Raw genomic sequence first — 20594 nt, forward strand, 5'->3', positions numbered from 1 at the left:
CTCTTTCCCTCCTCCTCTCTTCCTTTTCCTTCTCCTTTGAGATTATGGTTTCACTATGTTACTCTTGAGTAGCTATAATTGGGTTTACAAGCATGTGTCATCATGAACGCCTTTGTTCCTATCTGTTGGTGTTTGCATATGTACTATTATTATGAATGCTATTGAATAGTTTGCCATTTATACAGGGACAGTATTAATATCTGTATTTCTCAGTTATTGTTTCATCCTCTGGCAGGCTTCTCTCTAGCATTTCTAGTGGTACAATAAATAACCACATCATCATTTGCCAGGTGGTGGTGGTGCACACCTTAAATCCCAGCAGTTGGGCAGGGATTGGCGGATCTCTGTGCATTCGAGGCCAGCCTGGACTATAGAGCAAGTTCCAGGACAGGCTCCAAAGCTACACAGAGAAATCCTGTCTCAAACCAGCAACAACAACAACAACAACAACAACAACAAAAAAACCAAAAATCCCACATCATCAAGTAAAATAAAACCTTAACTAAGGAAAAAGGAACTAAAAGCGTGAAAAGTAATATGTGATGAGTACAACAGTTATTGATTACTTCTTATGTTAAACCATGTGATTCCTTTTTAACGTTAATGGGAGTTACCATCACTGATATTTCATTTTGGCTTTTGGGTTAGTTACTATAACGGATTGTTAGTAGGTTTCTTACTCAGCCATGTGATAACCAGGGTGATTTTTCTAAAGCTTGCACCCAATTCAGCTATTCACATGTTTGAAAGTTTTCCCAGGTCATTTAGGTTTCTTGTGACGATTTTTACTTCACATGTTTTTAGAGCTCATCTATGTTAGTGTATATCACCATTATATCATCAAATCATTTCTTGTGCACACTTATATTTTGTTAGTTGGTAGCCATTTGGGTTGTTTCTGCTTTTGTGGTATCATGAATAATTATGTTGTGAACATCATTAATGTTCAAGTTCTTGTGTGGTTATATATTTTCATGTTTCATGAGTACATATTTAGGAATTACTGAACTATGTGATACATGTTTTTGTTTTGGTTTTGAAAGACTGAAACTTTTTCAAGAATTGCCAAACTGTTTTCCAAAGCCTCAGGGCTTTTCCCCAGGAGTGTGCAGTTTTCTCACATCCTCATGCAGACTAGGCCCTCCTCTGTCTGCAGTCATGCAGGGCTGACCATGTGCACTTGCAGCTCCCACATTCACCATAGGTGATGGCGGGAGTTTAAGGAAAGGCAAAACTTAAAAGCCAGTGAAATAAATACAGGAAAATTTAGCTCTAAAGGTAGAAAGAAAAATATTAAGAATAGAATCATGGAATATAAGAAAAGAGAGGTTTTATTTGATATTTAATTTTGATATAAATTCAGGCTTTCAGAAATGTACCAAGAATAATATAAAGTCCTTAAATATCTTTCATTCATAGTATCCAAATGTTGATATTTTTACTCTCTCTCTCTCTCTACCTACCTACCTGCCTGCCTGCCTATCTGCTTATTTATTTTAAAGCAAGTAGAGCTTTTAAAGACGGTCCAGAGGCTGTAATGACCTGGTGCAGTTTACCTCACATGCACAAGACTCTGGGCTCAATCCCTAACACCACATAAACCAAATGTGAAGGCTCCTGCTGGTAGGCTTAGTACATGGGATGCAGTTGTGTAGAGCCGCAGTTCAAGGTCAGCCTTAGCTACATATCTAGTATAAGGCCAGCCTGAGCTACTTGAGATCTTGTCTAATACGAAGAGATAAGTACTGCCTGGTGCTTTCACAGAGGCAAAAGCAGTTTATGAATTTGACATTTAGAAGTTTATAGATAGTTTGTCAAGAACAGTTCTAGTAGCACAGTTATGTACTGATGAAAGAAAATGGAAGTAGTGAGCAGAAGCCTCCCTTTAACCAGAAATTTGACTGTGAAATGAAATAGCGGAGTGATAACTTGAGAGTAGTGGTTGTCTGTGTATTTCCAAGTAAAATTCTCTTCTTTCCAGTTATATTTTATAGTATGTCTGTCTATCTTTCTGTCTTCCATTTATGCCTTGATTATAAAGTAAAGCCTTTTGTTCAGATAAGTTTGCTTTGAAGTTATGATCCTTAATTTATTTTTTGTATGTTTGTTTTTATAATATCTATATAAACAGAAGTAGTAGTGGGAGCAGTCGTCAAGCAAGCCCTTTAGTTCCATCTTGTAAGGAAGATGAGAAGAAATTCCACAATGAAAAGATGGAGAGTTCAATTGATGAACAACTTCAGACTGCTGCAGATGATTCTCTACGAAGTGATAGTATTCCATCTCTTCCTGATGAGAAAGGTAACTTTCCTTGTACACATGTGCATTTCCTTTACACACATGCACATTTCCTTGTACACAAATGTGGGAACTGGAGGAAGGAATAGTGATCCTTGGGAGTCCACAAAACTCACATATTGACTCACTTGCTTTTTTGTGATGCTGAAATTTGAACTCAGGGTCTTATGCATGCCAGGCAAGACCTTTGCTGAGGAGCTATGCTCTCCAGTTTTGTAGTTTATTTGGAAAATAGTAGTTAAAAGTGATAGACTTAACGTATTTAACTTAAGAGATTCCTTCCAAAGTGTTGTTTCTCTTTACTGCATCCAGTAAATTGAAGAAATTATTAAGAAAAAAGGAGCCAGATCTTGAAGGTTTAGAAAATTCTCAGCCTATTCTTTTTTTTTTCTTTCAAGACAGGGTTTCTTTTTTTTTTTAATATTTATTTATTTATTATATATACAATATTCTGTCTGTGTATATGCCTGCAGGCCAGAAGAGGGCATCAGACTGCATTACAGATGGTTGTGAGCCACCATGTGGTTGCTGGGAATTGAACTCAGGACCTTTGGAAGAGCAGGCAATGCTCTTAACCTCTTAGCCATCTTTCCAGCCCCTCAAGGCAGGGTTTCTCTGTGTAGCTTTGGACTGTGTCGTGTGTTGTGTGTGTGTGTGTGTGTGTGTGTGTGTGTGTGTGTGTGAGACTGTTTCTCCTGCATGTATATCTATGCACCACATGTGTGCTTCGTGCCAGCAGAGACTGGAAACGAACAGTGGATCCCCTGGAACTGGAATTGTAGATGGTTGTGAGCTGTTATGTGGTGGTCTCTGGAAGAAATGCAGCTGTTTTTGACCACTCGTCCATGTCTCCAGCCCCATTGAACCATAGTTTAAGAAGGGAGGTGCAGTGGGAGAAAGATGAAGAAAGCAAACATATTTTGGAGAGAATGCTAAGAGTGTGCCTGGACATAAAGACTAGCCATGGATTTGGTCAGCCTTTATAACAGAAGCCAAAAATAAATGTGATTACCAGCAGAAAGAATGCCGGTCTAAACTAGAGTAGGTTGGATAAAATAGAGAAAGAACAGACTTGTAGAATTCTGTGGGAAGGGTCACTAGACTGTCTCAAGCTGTGAACATGTGTGTTCTTCAAAAGGGAGAAGAATGACAGATCAGCAGGGCTGCCACTGTCAAATCAGGCCAAGGTGCCAAAGCTGTTCTATTTCAGAAGGTGGGGCTACTCCCTCCCCCACTTCTCTCTTCAATTAGAAATTTACAAGTTTAAAAAAATCAAATTTTAGCATTGTCTAGACTGTTTTTACATTTATTTGTAATTGTAAAATTGGATGGTTGTAGCATTCCTCCTCTTCATCCTATTAGACTCGACTTCTATTGCAACAGAATACTCCCTGAAATTTGATGAATCTATGACAGAAGATGAAATAGAAGAAAAATCATTTCGATCTTTACTACCTTCTGAGAGTCATCGTAGATTTAACATGGAAAAGAAAAGAGGCCATCATGATGACTCCGATGAAGATGCTTCCCCAGATAAGCCTGTACTGTCTTCTGCCAAGGTGTGTCTACTTAGGAGGTCATAGCTTCCCACAGATATGAGAATGCATTTTATATAAGTACCAGGCAAATATCAGAAATATTTTTCAAGAGATCAAATTTATATTATACATGTAAAATCTAGCTTGGTTATTCAGATGAAATAGAATATAAACGTTAGTTATAATAACACCTTTAAAGGATCTCAGTCAGTATTGCTTGCAGCTTTTTCACCTCATCCATCTGAAAGTAGACATTTCTTTCCAAATTGTATGCTTTTTAGAAAACAGGAACAGCTTTTTCCCTGCTTTGCTTCCCTGGGACAGTACATGGCTTGTGGTAATTGTTCATCAAGATTTTTTTTTTTTTGACTGAATTTCAGTCCCTCTTATATCTTTCTGAGTGATATTTTCTTATATTATAGACAGTTTTATGAGATGCTTGTTTGCTTTTTTTTATTTTCTATACTTTTTTTCTTTCTGAGATGAGATCTCACTGTGTTGCTCAGTCTAGTCTCACAAACTCATGTAATCCTATCTCAGACTCTGAAACTAAAGACGCATGACCCCACTCCTATCTTTTGTAATTAACTTTTTATAAGTTCATAAGTTTTTAAATGAAGTTAAATACCAAAAGATTTAGAAGGTGTTAATTTTGAAATAAACTGTATGCTTTAGGAGCTGAGCATGCCATTCTCGGGAGGACAGGACAGCTTTTCTAAGTTCACCATGGAGATGGTCCGACAGTATATGAAAGAAGAGGAAATGCGTGCCGCTCACCAGTCCTCACTTCTGCGTCTTCGAGAAAAGGCCCTGAAGGAGAAGACAAAGGCTGAATTAGCCTGGCTAGAACATCAAAAAAAGCAAGTTCTTCCAATAAATGTAGATTTTACTAGTCAGTTTCTTTTGAAATAAGAAATGCTTCATGTCTTAAGATATTTTTGTTTGATTTTGGTGTTGGGGAATCAAACCCTGGTTTGGTGAATGCTAAACTTGTGCTAACTGTGAGCTGTGTTTTCAACCTGTCTCATCCGATGGAATTTTATCAACACAGTTCTCAAGTTAGAAATAGTGGCAGTAATCTTTGATTTGTGTTACTTGCAAAATAATTTTCCTACTGGTTGATATTTTTATTTCTCTTAGATCACTCCATCCAACTCATTATAGGTTGTCAGTTCTCTCGAGTGCTGTATTGCTATCCTTAAAGGATGGAGTCCAGGCCTTGAATGTATTATACACTCAGTAAAACACTTAGTGTAACTTGAATTGTTACTTGTAACAGTTGCTTTCCACATAGGAAGATATTAAATCAGTTTATAGGCTTTATAGTACTTAAGAATTTTTTACTTATAAATTTAATATTTGTATTAATGAAAGAATATTCCTTACAGACATCTACGAGACAAAGGAGAGGATGATAAGATGCCCCCGCTCCGGAAGAAACAGCGTGGTCTGCTTTTAAGACTGCAGCAAGAAAAGGTGTGTGGGAATAGCACCTATGTGACATCATTTGTCACAGGGAAGTTTGTATGTTGAATTACTTTGTCTAATCACATTTTGTTACTATCACTGTAAGATTTTGTTGAAACTACTGTTTACACCTATAGTACAATAATCATAGGCATTTCTTGCTAGTTTCACCTACTTCTCTTATTTTAAAACTGTTTTAATGCTAGACAATAAATCTGCCTTCATATACTACAGAGAATAATGTAGTCCTTTAAAATGCAAAATTTAAAAATTAAAATATATGCAGATGTGGGTTAATATTTAGTCATTCTTTCCCCGAGTAGATTTTCATGACATTAGTTACATATTGACTAGTTTTTTGGCTTCGGGACTTAGAAGGACGTTGGCTTTGAATTCTGGAGAAGCAGCACAGTGCATGATGATTGAGAACTCAGGCTCTGAACTGGCCTTGTTTTCGACTGATGACCACTCTAATTGTCATCATAGAACCTTCACCCAGTAACTGGTGGTGAAGAAAGGGTTTATTCTGATTATATTTGAGAGGTTTCAGTACACAGGTAGTTGGTCCAGTTGCTTTTGAGCCTGTAGTTAGGCAGTATATCATGGCAGAATTACAAGGGGGTGAGGGATGGGAAGTAGGAGAGAGAGAGAGAGAAGAAGGGACTAGGCATCACCCCAGTGTAAGCTCTTCTCAAAAGCATAACACCACCTAAATCCTCAGCAAACTGGAGACTAGTCTTCTAATACGTGGGCCTTTTGGAGAAACTTACCAGTGATAGTAGAAGATTTGCATCCCTTGCCCCTTGGATGACTGTTCTCCGGAACAGTCATTGAGTGAATTTGTACATTATTTGCTTTAGAAATTCAAGCATAACCAGTGCCCTTGCACAAATTGGGGGCATTAGATTACATTGTAGTCAAATTCTTTGTTTTCATGTATATACAGTTTTTAAAAAGCATGTTTTGATTAATAAAGCCCTAATTACATGATAAAACGATAATCTTAGGATTGTGACCCTTGCATATCTGTGTTTTCTTACTGTGCTTAACAGGCTCTGTTTTGGCCATCTGACTACAGTGATTAGTACAAGGAAAATATTTGTACAGTTATTTGATTGGAAATTGAACTAGCCAAGTAGTTTTGTCTTTTTTGTTTGGGTATTCCTTTATAGGCTTAAAATTAACATCCCAAGTAATAGATTTCATTGTGATATTTTTGTATACCTTTATTATTATACTTTATTCATAGCCACCTTCCACAGTTCTATATTGTGCTCACCCCCATTTCCTTTTGCTGTCCCCTTGTTTTCCACAAATGGTCTCTCCCTTTGTCTTCATGCCACATACATTCTATCATTTTCTGTTTCCCCCCATTATACCCTTTCCTCCTGTTATTAATCTCTTTTTTACTTTCATGTCCTACACACACACACGCACTTAAGTACCCACACACAAACCTAAATCCAGATTCTGCATATGAGTTAGACTGTGATAATTAATTGAGTCTGGCTTATTTTACTTAATATAATAATTCCAGTTCTACCTATTTTCCTTTGAATATCATAATTTCATTCTCTACAGTTGAATAAACTACCCTGGTGTATATGTACTACACCTTTTTACTCAGTCATGTGTTGATAGACCTGTGGGGCTTGTTCCATGCTTTGGCTGTTGTGAATAGTGCAACAGTAAGCACAGGTGTGCAAATTATGTTTGTGGTGTGATGATTGACAGTCCTGACTTACTATAATCCTGTTCGGGCATGCCCTGGTGGTACAACTAGGTCATCTGACATTTTTATTTTTGTTATTTTAGAGAAAGCCCATACTGCTTTCCTTAGTGGCTATGCCAGTTTACATTCCTACCAGTAATATACACGTTTTCTCCTTCTCTGTGTCCTCATCAGCATTTCTTGTCCTTTGTTTTCTTGATGATAGTCATTCTGATCGAGGTTAAATGGAGTTTAAGTATTCTTTTAATTTGCATTTCCTTATTGTAAACTAGCCACACAATCCCACTCTGGAATACTACTTTTACTTAAAAGAATTATTGACAGACAAACTAGGCTTATTCATATCCTCAGCAGTTAAGAACACTGATTACTCCTGCAGAGTACCTGGGTTCAGTTCCCACCACCCACATAGCAAATCACAATCATCAGTACCTCCAGTTCCAGGGGACCCATGCCCACTTCTGACCTTAGGCATTCTAAGCACATGATACAGAGACATACATACAGCAAAACACCCATACACTCTTTAAAAAAGGTATGGTTGTGACATCAAAGAAAACAAAGGATGCTCTTTATTGTTACTGAAGATCAAGTTTTTAAGAGGAAGATAAAACTTTTATCTGCTACTTACTAAATAATTTTTCTTTTGAGATAAAAATATAATAATATTTTTTATTTTTTTAGAGATTTACTTATTTATTATGTATACAGTATTCTGCCTGCATGTCTGCCTGCAGGCCAGAAGAGGGCACCAGATCTCCTTACAGATGGTTGTGAGCCACCAAGTGGTTGCTGGGAATTGAACTCAGGACCTCTGGAAGAGCAGTCAGTGCTCTTAACCTCTGAGCCACCTCTCCAGCCCCGTATTTTTGTATAATAAAATGTGAACATTTAGAATGCACATTAAGCATTAAAATTACATTTTCCAACTGACCAATATATTATATTGAAAAAAAATCAAATAAAACTTGCTGTATATGTCATTGTTGTCATTAATTTTTTATAATTTATATAGTGACTTCCTTAAAAATACAACAAAGTTATTTCATACTCAAGAGAGAATAACTTGGAGTAGAACAAATGTTGTCTTTATATCATAAAAGTAGTTTGGTAGTAAGTTACCTAAAAGGGCCCTGGAGAGCCTAGGAACTCGTGAACATTTGAGATCCTGTACTCCAGAGAAAGTCTTATCCGTTCACATGGAGACCAAACAGATAACTTCATTGAGCATTGTTTGAATAGGTATTTTATGCAACATTAGAATGTATTAGTTAACATGGAGAAGTATCAAAAGCAATGTCTAGACTGGGGTGTAGCTAAGTGGTAGAGCGCTAGCCTAGAGTGTGTAAGGTCCTGGGTTTGATTCCCTGTAGAACATTTGTATGTACACACATGCACACACACACAGGCAGTATCTCAGAAGTAATACTAAGTGGAATTGAACTGCAAATATATACTTATGATGTTATTTGTAAAATGTCTTAAAACACAAACTAAACAGTCTAGTTTTTGCAAGTAGGTACAACTACTTGTGAAAGATTTTAAAGGAATAAGCTAAAAGGATATATACCGAATACATGCTGAAGGTTACTTATGAGGAGTGGTAATGCCAAGTGGTAGACTACTTTTCTCTAGTGTTTCATTTCTGCTCTTATTATATGACACTTCATTATAAGTGAAATTAGGAGAAATACTGAATTTTAACAGATTGTTTAAAAATTTAATTGTATTTGTTATTACTGTTGTATGTGTGTGTGTGATGTATGTGTGTGCACAAGCACATGTGTACCATGGCATGTGTGTGTAGGTCAGAGCTCTCTACCCTTGAGTTCTAGGGATGAAACTGAGGTCTTCCAGCTTGCAGGACAAGCACTTCCACCCACTGACTCTTCTACCAGAATTCTAACAATTATTGACAAGGATTTGTAAATGTAGATATTTATCTTGCACTTTGCTGCATTCTTGGAATCCCAAGTACTGACAAACTATTAACTTTTTGGATTGCTAATAATTAAAAAATAGCTCTCAAACATAATTAAAATAATAAAAGTAGCAGATTTTTAGTATCTTTATTGTGCTTATCTCATTGGTAAATGATTTTTTTTTTAATGAGAAAGGATGTTTCTGATAATTGTTAACAATTATTAGCAGTGAATTTTTTTCCCACTAAATTAGCTGCCAACACTACGTGACAAATGCTGGCTACAGTGTAGTACTAAGTGTTTCTGGTATATTGTAAGTGGTGAATACTCTTCTTGTTTTCTTTTGAAAGCAGGTGGTTTTTGTTGGTTTATTTTTGAGAAGATCTTTGTAACTTTTGCTGGTCTGGAATTTTCTGTGTAGAGTAAGCAGGCCTCAGATTCCTGTTGTTCCTGCCTCAGCCTCCCAGGTGTCCACCAGCATGCTCGGGTTGAAAGCACTTTTAAATCGGTATTGAGGGCAGTAGACTGATTCAGTGACTTGCTTTTCCTACTTTTAGGGCCTCTTAGAGACGCCTAGTTTATAACATGAAACAGTTAAGGTTAAAGCATTATTTTGGATAGTGAGAAATGTTTGTGTCTAAGAATTTAATAGTAGAATAGTGGTTACACTAATTGATTTGCTGATGTTCATCTATTAAGTGGGTAAATGTAAAGATACGGTAACATTGTGGGACAATATAAAAGATATTTTAGATTTAGAAAAGACTGAATTTGCCAGCATCTTTAACTACAGTTTTTTAAGCTAAGAGATCATCTTACATTGTTTTAGAATGATGGTGTTATTTTTAATATTTTCCTCCCTCACTAATTTGAGTGTTTTAGTATTGTTGTCTAGAAGTACATTATATCTGTGACATATAATGATTTGATTCTTTTTTTATATGCTCCTTTGAACTTGTCTCCTTCAAATTTCAATTTCTTTTCCTAACTCTTTAAATATTAGGCAGAAATAAAACGTCTTCAAGAAGCCAATAAAGCAGCTCGGAAGGAAAGGCAACTGATTCTTAAGCAGCAGGAAGAGATAGAAAGGATCCGGCAGACCACCATAAAACTTCAGGAGAAGTTGAAGTCTGCAGGGGAGAATAAATTGGTAATTTAAGTGAATTTTTTATTAATTTATTTTCTGCCTATATTGCTTGCTAATCTTAGCTCACTTTGTATTCTGAAATGATCGGTATGTTTGTTCAGTATGGTGTAATAATAACTAGGCTAAAGTCCTGTGTGCCTGCTGTTTTATACAGTGGGAGAACACCTTCACGTGGCATGTGCTTGTTTTGGAAAGAACACATGATTCTCTCATTACCTTTAAGTTCTTTCCTCTTATGAACTAAAGTGGGACAGAATCTTTGGATTTGCTGATCCTTCTGTCATTTCTTCTCTTGAATAGAGAGAGTCTGTTGCTCATTGTATGGTACTCATATCCAGATTTAATTTTATATTGATATAGGATTCAAAGATATTAAGGCAAGAGCAAAATTTGGATCTATTCTAAGATACTGTGAAGTATCAGTACTGTGTTGGAAAACTCAGGATATTATAACTGTAAATCCAGGATAATTCTCAATTTTGATTTTTGTAATATTCTTAAGTTAACAGAAAAATTAAGCACATAATAATTTATTTTTCTGAGTTGCATGACAATAAGTAGCCAACAAATTAAAATTATTATATTATTTTATTATTACTATTTAACTTAAAGTCTTTTCAGTTTCTCCCTTGTCAAAAGGGTGTTTTTTATAAGAAATAACTAGGGCAGAAAACTACTAGCTTTCAGTTTTTGTGTCTGGTTTTTTTTTTTTTCCTCCTTCATTCTAGAATAGTTCCTTGACTTTGCTATATGAGAGGAATAGTTGCCAGTCATTTTGTAGAACATCCCCTAACTGGGATTTGTGTAGTGTTCCCTTGACATTAGGTTCAGGTCGTTTATCTGTGGTAGGAGTATCATGTAAGTGATGCTGTATTTTTGTTGCCATCAATAGTTTGAACTTGATTTTGATTGATTCCATTATTGATAATTGTACCTCAGTTACTTGATTAATATGATATATACTAGACTTTATTGTCTTAATGCATTAGTTACTTTTCTATTGCTATGACAAAATAATACCACCACAGAAACTTATAAAAGGAAGCATTCAGTTGGGTTGTCAGTATCAGAAGGCTAAGAGTCCATCATGGCATTGCATCATGGCAGCAAGTAGCAGGCATGTTGGCTGGAGCAGCTGAGAGCCAACATTTCCATCCACAAACAGGACACAGAGAGCACACTGAGAAGGGCACAATTCTTTTGAAACCTCAAAGACTGCCTGCTGTGACACACTTCCTCCTAATCATTTGCAAACAGTGCCACCAACTGGAAACTAAGTATTCAAATAGGAGCCTATGGGAGCCTTTTCACTCCAGCCACCACACCTACTCATTTCCTCTTTCCCTATCTATTCTTTCCCTTTGGACTGTGACGCCTTGGACAGAAAATTCTCTGTGGGAAGGCCATTATTACCGCTCACCATGTTTGTGCTCATGACTTGGTGCTGACCACTTACTTCCGCATGAACTTTCAGGTTGCCCCCTTTACTCTGATTCTCCACATAGGCCACACTCCTGTATTAGATGTTTGCTTGCCCTGCTCTCCCTTTTTCCTCTCACTTGGTGGAAGCGTGATGCTCTTCCTAATGACTGTAGTATTCATTTGTTCAGGATGGGGAAGGAAAGGAGAAGGGATCTGTACCCATCTCTTCTGGATCAATGAGTCTAAATTACTATTTTTAACTTCACTATGTTGTGTGCAAATTTTTGTTTATTTTGGTTTTTGTTTTGGTATTTTTTTTTTCAAGACAAGATCTTGCTTTATAGCCCCAAGTGGCTAGCCTGCGACTTGCTCTGTAGCTCAAGTTAGCCATGAAAGGCTAGCAGTCAACATCAGCCTCCTGAGTGCTGAGAGTGTAGGCACGCACCGCCATACCTGGCTTCAAGTTTTCCTTTTTGTTCCTCGGAAGTAAAGTGCTGGTTAAGCCAGTAATTCCTCCATGTTTTCCCAGAAAACTATTTTAAACTCTGTGAACATACTGTTTCCCACAAGAAATTTAAAAAATGTGTTTTCCTGGTTTATATCATTTGTTCATTCTTTGTGTATATGCATGTTTTATATAGTTATAGTGTCTATTGCATTCCCTTTTTTAAATTCTTATTTTAAAGCCATGTTAGGAATTAAACCTTGGGCCTCATACTTGCTAAGCAAGCACTCTCCCACTGCACTACACCATTGCTCATGGTATTCATTTAAAGTGTTTCAACTTTTAAAAATCAAAGAGGGTGCTTGAGTATAGTGGCAGAAAATTTCCAGGTTCTTAAAAAGGAAAGAAAAGAAAACTATTATGTTTCTTTTTCTCTCCCTCTTTCTTTCTGCAGTAAAACATGTATAACATAAAATTTGCACCTTTTTTTGAGGCAGTCTCACTGTGTATACCAGGCTGGCCATAAATTCACATGGGTAACCCAAGCTGGTGTCAAATTCCTGATCCTTCTGCATCTGCGTCCTTAGTGCAGGAATTATCGCTGTATACCACCACATCTGGCAATTTTACTATTCTGTTTTTAATTATGTGATCTATTTCTGTTTTATAAGTAGTTAATACCTTTATTTCAGTTATTATAGATTAAGCGTAATTGATTGTGTTTAAGATTTCCTTGAGATCTTTGAAAGCCAGTGGCATTTGTTCTGTGTTGTTTGCAGGGCTCTCATAGTGATGATGATACAAAGGATAATAAGGCAGCTAGTCCTGGTCCGACTGGTTTGGAGACCCGCAGTCCTTCCCCAATATCTATTTCCAGCAGTGAAACCAGCAGCATCATGCAGAAACTGAAGAACATGAGAAGCCGCATGGATGAAAAGTAATTCATTTTGTGTGCCTCCTATTTAATCTAATCACATTGAAAGTATCAGTGGGTAATATTTATTATACTTACTTCATCAGACTAGATGGAGAGAATAAAATATTTTAGCAGAATTAATTGATTACCTAATAGTCAATTAACTATGCATCTTCTTTATAGAACAATTTTTCTCATTTTAATACAGATTTTTATTTAAAAGAAAAAAAAACAAAGTAGTAGTCATATATATATATATATATTCATGATAATATTTTCTCCATTCTTTTAGTAAAAGAAAGGTTAAATGTACTTACTTGGGAAAGTGTTATATCCTGATATCTCATTGTTGTCTCAGTGACACCTCTCAGACTAAGAAGTACAATTTTAGTCTTGTGAGCAGGTATGAGTTCTTAGCTGAAACCAGAGGCTAGGATTCTCTTGGGTCAATGCCTTGTCTTTGTTTGTTTGAGACAAACGCTATAGCACAGGCTGACCTAGAACTCACTTATAGCTTTGGCCTGAAACTTGTGGAAGTCCTTCTTAGTCTCCAGAGTGCTAAGATTACAGATGTGAGCCACCATGCAGGTGTTTTGATATTTTTACATTCTTCTAATACGTATGTGTGTGTCACTGAACTGTGAGCTCCCTATTTCAGTGAGATGGGCTGGCCAGCAGGCCCTGAGGAGTCCCCTGTCTCCATTCTATTCTTCCAGCACTAGGGTGCTGATGCATACCACCATTCTTGATTTTTATGTAGTGCTGAGAACCAAACCCAGGTCCTCATGCCCGTGCGACAAACACTTTACTCTGCCATCTTCCCAGCTCCTAAAACATGTTTTTCTTTCTTTTATTTTAAGACATTGTTTCCCATATAGTCCTGGCTGGTGTCCAGCTTGCTGTGTAGACCAGGCTGGCTGCAAACTCAGAAGAGATCCACCTTCCTCTGCCTCCCAAGTGCTAGGATTAAAAGTGTGTGGCACCATACCCACCTCCCTAAAAGATATTTTTTAAATCTGTGTGTGTGTATATGTGTGTCTGTGTTAGTAAAATTACACATGTGCCATCATGCATGTGTAGGACTCAGCAGTCACCCTTCCGTCTTGTTTGAGATAAGTCTCTTGTTTACCACTGCATATGCAAGGGTAGGTGCCCCAGAAGTTTCCTTCATTTCTCATGTCCCCACCTCACATCTTCCTGTGGGCGTGCTGGGGCTATAGACACTTGTGATACCAAATCCAGATTTTTACATGGATTCTAGGCATTTAAACTCAGGTCCTTATGTTTGTATCACAAGAGTGTTGTCCACTGAGCAACCCGGCCTGCCCTATAACATTTTAAAGGTTTTAGAACACTTTTTAGTGTGTTTGTTGGGAGGATGATGTCAGTGAGCAATGGCATGTGTGTGGCAGTCAGAGGACAGTCTATAGGAGTGAGTTCTCTTCTTCTACCCATCTGAGATATCAAACTGAGGTCTTCAGGCTTGGCAACAAGTACCGTTTCCCAATGAGCCGTCTCATGGGCCTTCCCCACCCATGAACCAAAAGTTCAAAGAATTTTTTTTTTTAAGATTTATTTATTTATTGTGTATACAGTATTGTCACTATTCTGTTCGCATGTGTGCCTGCAGGCCAGAAGAGGGCACCAGATCTCCTTACAGATGGTTGTGAGCCACCATGTGGTTGCTGGGAATTGAACTCAGGACCTTTGGAAGAGCAGGCAGTGCTCTTAACCACTGAGCCATTTCTCCAGCCCCCGAGTTCAAAGAATTTTATTAGAATTAAAAACAAAACAAAAAAGCCTCCAGAACAGGCAAGATGTAAATCCCAACAGCTGCCTGGAGAATGGAAAAGAGAAGGGACATACACTTGAAGCTGGCATGGAAGCCAGACACATGGCTGAGAAGCAGCCACAGGCAGTATGGGAGCTTTAGAGGAAGAGTAAGGAAGCCCTAAATGCTAAGAGAAACCCAAAGTGTTAAGCCTACTTAGAAAACAGATCCAAGAACAAAAGAAGTTACACTCTTCTGAATGATTCTTGGAAGGGGCAGTCTTATGAAGCTGCTGCACCCCAGACAGATTTTCCAATGCAGCTTAACTTGATCTGGAGCTTACTGTGCGCACAGGCTGGGCATTAGTCCTGATCCTCCTGCCCAGCGTCATGGGTGCTGAATGTGATGACAAGTATACCCCACCACAGTCAGCTTTAAGAATTCCTCTTTAGCCGGGCGGTGGTGGTGCACGTCTTTAATCCCAGCACTTGGGAGGCAGAGGCAGGCGAATCTCTGTGAGTTCGAGACCAGCCTGGTCTACAAAAGCTAGATCCAGGACAGGCTCCAAAACCACAGAGAAACCCTGTCTCAAAAAAAACAAAAAAAAAGAATTCCTCTTTAAAGAAAATTCCTATTTAGATGTAGTTCAGTTTATATGCTCACATAAGCTCTGAGCATATAAAGTATATTTATTGATTGTTACTCTTTCAATGTTATTTTTATTAAATATAGTTATAAAATAGTTCCTTTCCCAGTAAGTGTCTATCCCATATCTACCTTTCTTGAAACATACTAAGTATGGGTAGGAAAATAGATTTTTGATGAGTGGCATTTTAAGTTAATACTTTGAACTAAGGAAGGATTTCACTTGTCATTTTGATGTATATGACATATGACATACATCTATCCTCTAGTTAAGCAGTAGTAAAACGATTCTAGTGGAGCCCTTGCATCCCATATTACAAGAAAGCCAGTTCATAATTTTGGACTATTTAAACTGAGTATGAAAATGTTTAAAGAATGTGATGTGGGTGGCACATACCTGATCCCTGCATTAGGGAGGCTAAAGCAACAAAATAGTTCAAGGTCAGTCTGGGCACACAGTAGGGTCAAGGTCAGTTTGGGCGCACAGTAAAATCCAGGCCAGCCTGGCTTATACTAAAATGTCTTCAAATAAATAGATAAACAAATAAATACAAGTTTCTTTTAGAAGCAAAGTTAGAGCTTATTAAAAAGCATGGGTAAGAGAATAGAAGAGACAGACGAGAAAAGGTCGATTTGTGGCTTAAGTTGTATGTAACCAAGACAAGGATGGATAGCACCCTATTGAAAGAAACATATTCACATGTGTGTAAGTTCAAGAGTTTCAACTATATAAATGATTTTGGTGGCTTACATTAAATTGTTCAAAAGGTTAAGTAAGAATATTTTTATATTTTAGTTTTGTTTTGGAAATAGGGTCTTGCTGTGTAGCTTTGGCTGTCCTTGAACTCACTCTGTAGCAGAGACTAGGTTGACTTCCATCTCACAGAAGTCTACCTGCCTCTGCCTCCCAAGTGCTGGCATTAAAGGCATGTACTACCATCCCTGACTTGGTACATTTAATTTTTATTTCAAAGATTTTTCTTTGGTAAATGAATTGAGATGGTTATTTATGAGACGTTAATATGTTCATGAACTACTAAAATAAAAACATAAGTCAAAAAAGATAGGAATTTTTATGTAAAATAGGTCACAAGAGGTATAGATGTAAACATATAAACATTATATAAACAAATGTAAAAATATAAACCTACTTCATAACCTTGTTGGTGAAATTTATCTCAATTTTTAGCAGGAATAAGGGACTTCTTTTCATTCCTATGTCTCTTAATTTTCCCTGCTTAAAACAAAATTTTATAATTAAAGCTAAAGTAAAGGGCTAGGTAATAACTCTGCAGGTCATAGTGCTTGTTATGTAAGCATGAGGACCTAAGTTCAAATCCCTAGAACCCACATAAAAATGTCGTTCACATACCTGTAACCCTAGTGCTGTGAGAAACAGACAAGAGAACTGCTGGGGCCTGCTGGCTGATAACCTAGTTCAGAGTCATTGAGAGACTCTGTCTCAAGGATATATAGCAGAGAGTGATAGAGACGCCTCTGCACACACTGCCAACCTACACAGACAAAGGCAGTGTAAACTGAGTATTTGAATGCTACATATATGTGAATATCTCTTGATTATCATGGAATAACTTGATAAGAATTTATTCGGCTGGGTATGGTTTTGCATGCCTTTTATCCACCACTTGGGAGATGCTGCCAAAGGATTAAAAGTTCATAACCAGTGTGGGCTACCGAAGACTCTGTCTCAAATATAGGCAGAGAGTATATAACTCAGAGGTAGAATGTAGAAGGCCCCATGTTTGATTCCCTAACACTGGGGAGAATTTTTCAAAGAATTTTTTATGCTTCCTGAAAAATACTTTTCTCATCACAGTGACAAAATACCCGGTAGAGATAACGTAAGGGAAGAAAGGCTTGTTTGGGTTCATGCCGTCAGAAATTTTAGTTCATTATCATAGGCAAAATATGTGACCTTGTCTGGGGTGGCTGGAACATGAGGCAGCTGTTTACACGTGGCAGAAAGGAAGAAGAGGTGAGCCAGAGGCAGGTATAACCTTCAAAAGTTGTGACCATCTTCTTCCAGGTAGACTCTATAGCCTTCAAAAGAGCATTGAAAACACAAGCGTATGGATACTGCACATTCAAACCACAACAATTCCTTTAATAATAAAGATTTATTATTATTCCATGTTCCTGCATGGAAACATGCTGCGTTGTTCAGGGAATCATTTGATTTCAAAGTTGAAATAATTTTGTATTGCTTTCCTAGTTTTCATTCTTTTGCTATGATAAATTCCATGACCAAAGCAACTCTTACAGGAAAGTGTTTATCTCATCTTGCAGCTTATAGTCTATCGTAAAGGAAAGTCGGTGCAGGGATTTCAGGCAGGAACAGATGAAGCAGAGACCATGGGGGAACACTGCTTGTTCTCCATGGCTTCCTCACCTTGTTTTTTATATAACCCGGGAACACCTGCCTGGTGGTGTCACTGCTCGTAATGGGCTGTGCTCTTCCACTTCAGTCACCCATCAAGACAATGTCCCATGGATTTGCCCATCAGTCTGACGGAGGCATCTGCTTAGTTGAGGCTTTCTCTTCTCAGACATTAGTGTATCAAGTCGACAGACACTACCCAGCACACTCATCCTTCTCCCATTCTGTCTTCTTCCAAATGCCTTTGACTGGTGCATGCTGGGAAGAAGACAGTTTCAGGTGCAAGTTCTTCATTGATCCTGCACTCTGTCAGTTAAGAGCTCTCTTGACAGTCTCTAAACACAATAAACATCTGGAGAATAAGTGCTAGTTTGTGTATGAGCTTAGTCTGTGTCTACTCTGGTAAATTTAGGTTAGATTAACAGTTTAAAGCCCTAGTAACAAACTTAAGATTAGACTTGCTAACTGTCAGCCTTCTGAATTGATTTTTATGACATTTTTCTGAAGTGATGATAATACTTTGGGCTACAATGAAAGAGTTTTGTCTTTAATGTTTCACTGATAGTAATGCCCTTGGTAAAATTTATATTTCTAATAAATGACTTTTCTTGAGCCTTTTTTTCTTTTTTTAAAAAAAAGCTAATTATGTAACCCAAGCTGGCCTTAAATTCAGAGCAATGCATTTTCATCATTCCCATACAATTACCTGTTTCACATCCTGAAGGATTATTAACTCTAATGTGAAGTACTCTGTCTTATTATCCCAAGGTTTTTCCAGGTTGTAAAGGTCACTTTTAGTTATATATTTATATTAAATAAGGAAATATATTTCTGGAGAGATGTTTCAATATAATGTCTTACATTCTTTGTAAACTGTTCATTTTATGTTAGTCATTTCTCTTGTTCTTCATTTTTAACAGAGATTTTGAATATGTTTGATCTTTATAATTGACAAAAATCAGTTCTTGTTCTGATAGTGAAAAATTGTTTTCTCTAAAGGGTTGGACAAAAATATTTTTACCTATACATTTTTAAAAAGCTTGTTTTATGTGTTCCAATACTATTTTAATTTCTATGCTAGGTCTTACATTCAGTTATCAGATTTACATTTAAAAGGGTGGGTGATATTTGAACATTATGGTATAATTTTTAACCTTAACCAAAATGCATTTCATTTTGCGTAATGTTTTTTAATTAGCATCAAAGTTTGTTGTACATTCATAAAGAAGGGCAAGGGATGTTGCAGTGTCTCTCTGACATTTATAGGAATGTTTATCCTTAAAGTTCTGTGTAGAAAATCAAGGCAATCCAGATATAAGAGCACTGTATGTGTATGCATAGATGAATAGGGTGAGGAAATGCTGTCTGTGGAGAACAAATGTTAAGACAGTCTTCAGGGGGCTGGAGAGACAGCTCAGAGGGTAGGAGCACTGGCTGCTCCTCCAGAGGTCCTGAGTTCAATTCCTAGCAACCACATGATGGCTCACAACCATCTATAATGAGAATTGATTCCTTCTTGTGACCTGCAGGCAGAATACCATATACATAAAAAAAAAATCTTTTGGAGAAAAAAGACAGTCTTTTGTCTAAGGCATGTATGAACAAGGTGTATCTGCCTTCAAAAAAGAATCCATGGCTGGATCTACACCTAGATTTTCTCACTTCCGGGACATACTGATATTAATCCTTGCCCTTCCAAGGCAATAATGAAATGTTGCCTTTTCTGCAAGTCACTGTTGTGTGCATGTGAACAGGAGCATGCTCTGTCAAAGAGAATTAGCCTTTCCAACCATCACTGGACTCATTTGTCCTGTATCTATGTGTGTGATCTGTTTACTACTACAAAAGAAGAAACACGAGTTTCCTCTGCATGGAAGACTTTTAACATATGGAATTTTCTTATCCTTAGCCTTAGGATTGAACTGTTCATAACATTCTTTGCTGACAGCATTTATTAAGACTACCTCAGTTTATTCCTAATTGGGCATCCAGATATTTCAAAGAATGGGTATTGATTTTCTATATTATTATTTAAGTAGCCCTGTGTTAGACCTAAAGCAAGATATGTCCAGTATATTGTTAGTAGTTTATGTTGTCAGAGTTAAGATGTTATTCTGTAAATTGGATTACTGAATTTTATTTTATTTTTAAGCTAGATCATAATGGTAAGGTTAAATAAGACAAACGCAGTACTTTAGCTTAAAGTACACAATAAGGTACAGGTAAAAAAGTCAGTTGCTTGCCAGGCAGTGGTGGTGCATTCCTTTAATCCCAGCACTTGGGAGGCAGAGGCAGGTGGATCTCAAGTGAGTTCAAGGCCAACCTGGTCTACCAAACAAGTTCCAAGACAGGACTGTTACACAGAGAAATCCTGTCTCAATGGCTAAGCAATGTTTAAGAAGACACATTTACTTGGAATTCATTGATAAGATCTATAAATACATGTGTTTGTGTGTGAAACACAAAAGGATTTGCTTTTCTGAGTAGCAAATAATATTCAGAACGACTTCATTAGACTCTTTTGCTTTCCCTTTCTCATTCTTCCTGCCTCTTGATCTCTTGATTTTAAAATCTGCCTCCTTATTTTGTAGACACTGCTCTCCTGTTCACTACTTCTTCTCTGTCTTTACGTCTCACCACTGGGCCTCTCTCAGTGTCTGTTTTCCCAACCTTCATCCCAAATTCCAGCTGTATATCTACAACCAGTTGGTCAGGTAACTTTGCACCTTTTTCAGTGCACTCTTCGATAGAGCATGCTCTGTTCTTTTTGTTTGTTTTGTTTGCTTTTTCTTTTTGTTTGTTTAATAGAAGGCTGGAGGCCTGGTCCGATGTCATATGGACTTTATCCTACTATTTCTACACAAATGACATGATGATTATTTGAGGAGGAGGC

The 20594-nt window shown here is 37.3% G+C and overlaps 1 protein-coding gene across 5 annotated transcripts in view; it reads left to right on the forward strand.

Moving 5' to 3' along the window:
• Positions 1–20594, forward strand: part of Cep350 (centrosomal protein 350) — a 143006-nt gene that overhangs the window by 78190 nt on the left and 44222 nt on the right. For 2 of the 5 annotated variants that reach the window (XM_041662290.1, XM_041662291.1), the window contains exons 22-28: positions 2132–2301; positions 3661–3857; positions 4512–4696; positions 5225–5312; positions 9961–10107; positions 12751–12908; positions 20293–20415. In XM_041662290.1, coding sequence (XP_041518224.1) covers positions 2132–2301; positions 3661–3857; positions 4512–4696; positions 5225–5312; positions 9961–10107; positions 12751–12908; positions 20293–20415 — 1068 coding nt within the window. The remainder of the gene's footprint in view (positions 1–2131; positions 2302–3660; positions 3858–4511; positions 4697–5224; positions 5313–9960; positions 10108–12750; positions 12909–20292; positions 20416–20594) is intronic. The other 3 variants (XM_041662293.1, XM_041662294.1, XM_041662292.1) reach the window with 2 other exon arrangements.

Source organism: Microtus oregoni, unplaced genomic scaffold, assembly GCF_018167655.1.
Source record: "Microtus oregoni isolate MIOR12 unplaced genomic scaffold, Mior012 000013F_ref0000133, whole genome shotgun sequence".
NCBI lineage: Eukaryota > Metazoa > Chordata > Mammalia > Rodentia > Cricetidae > Microtus > Microtus oregoni.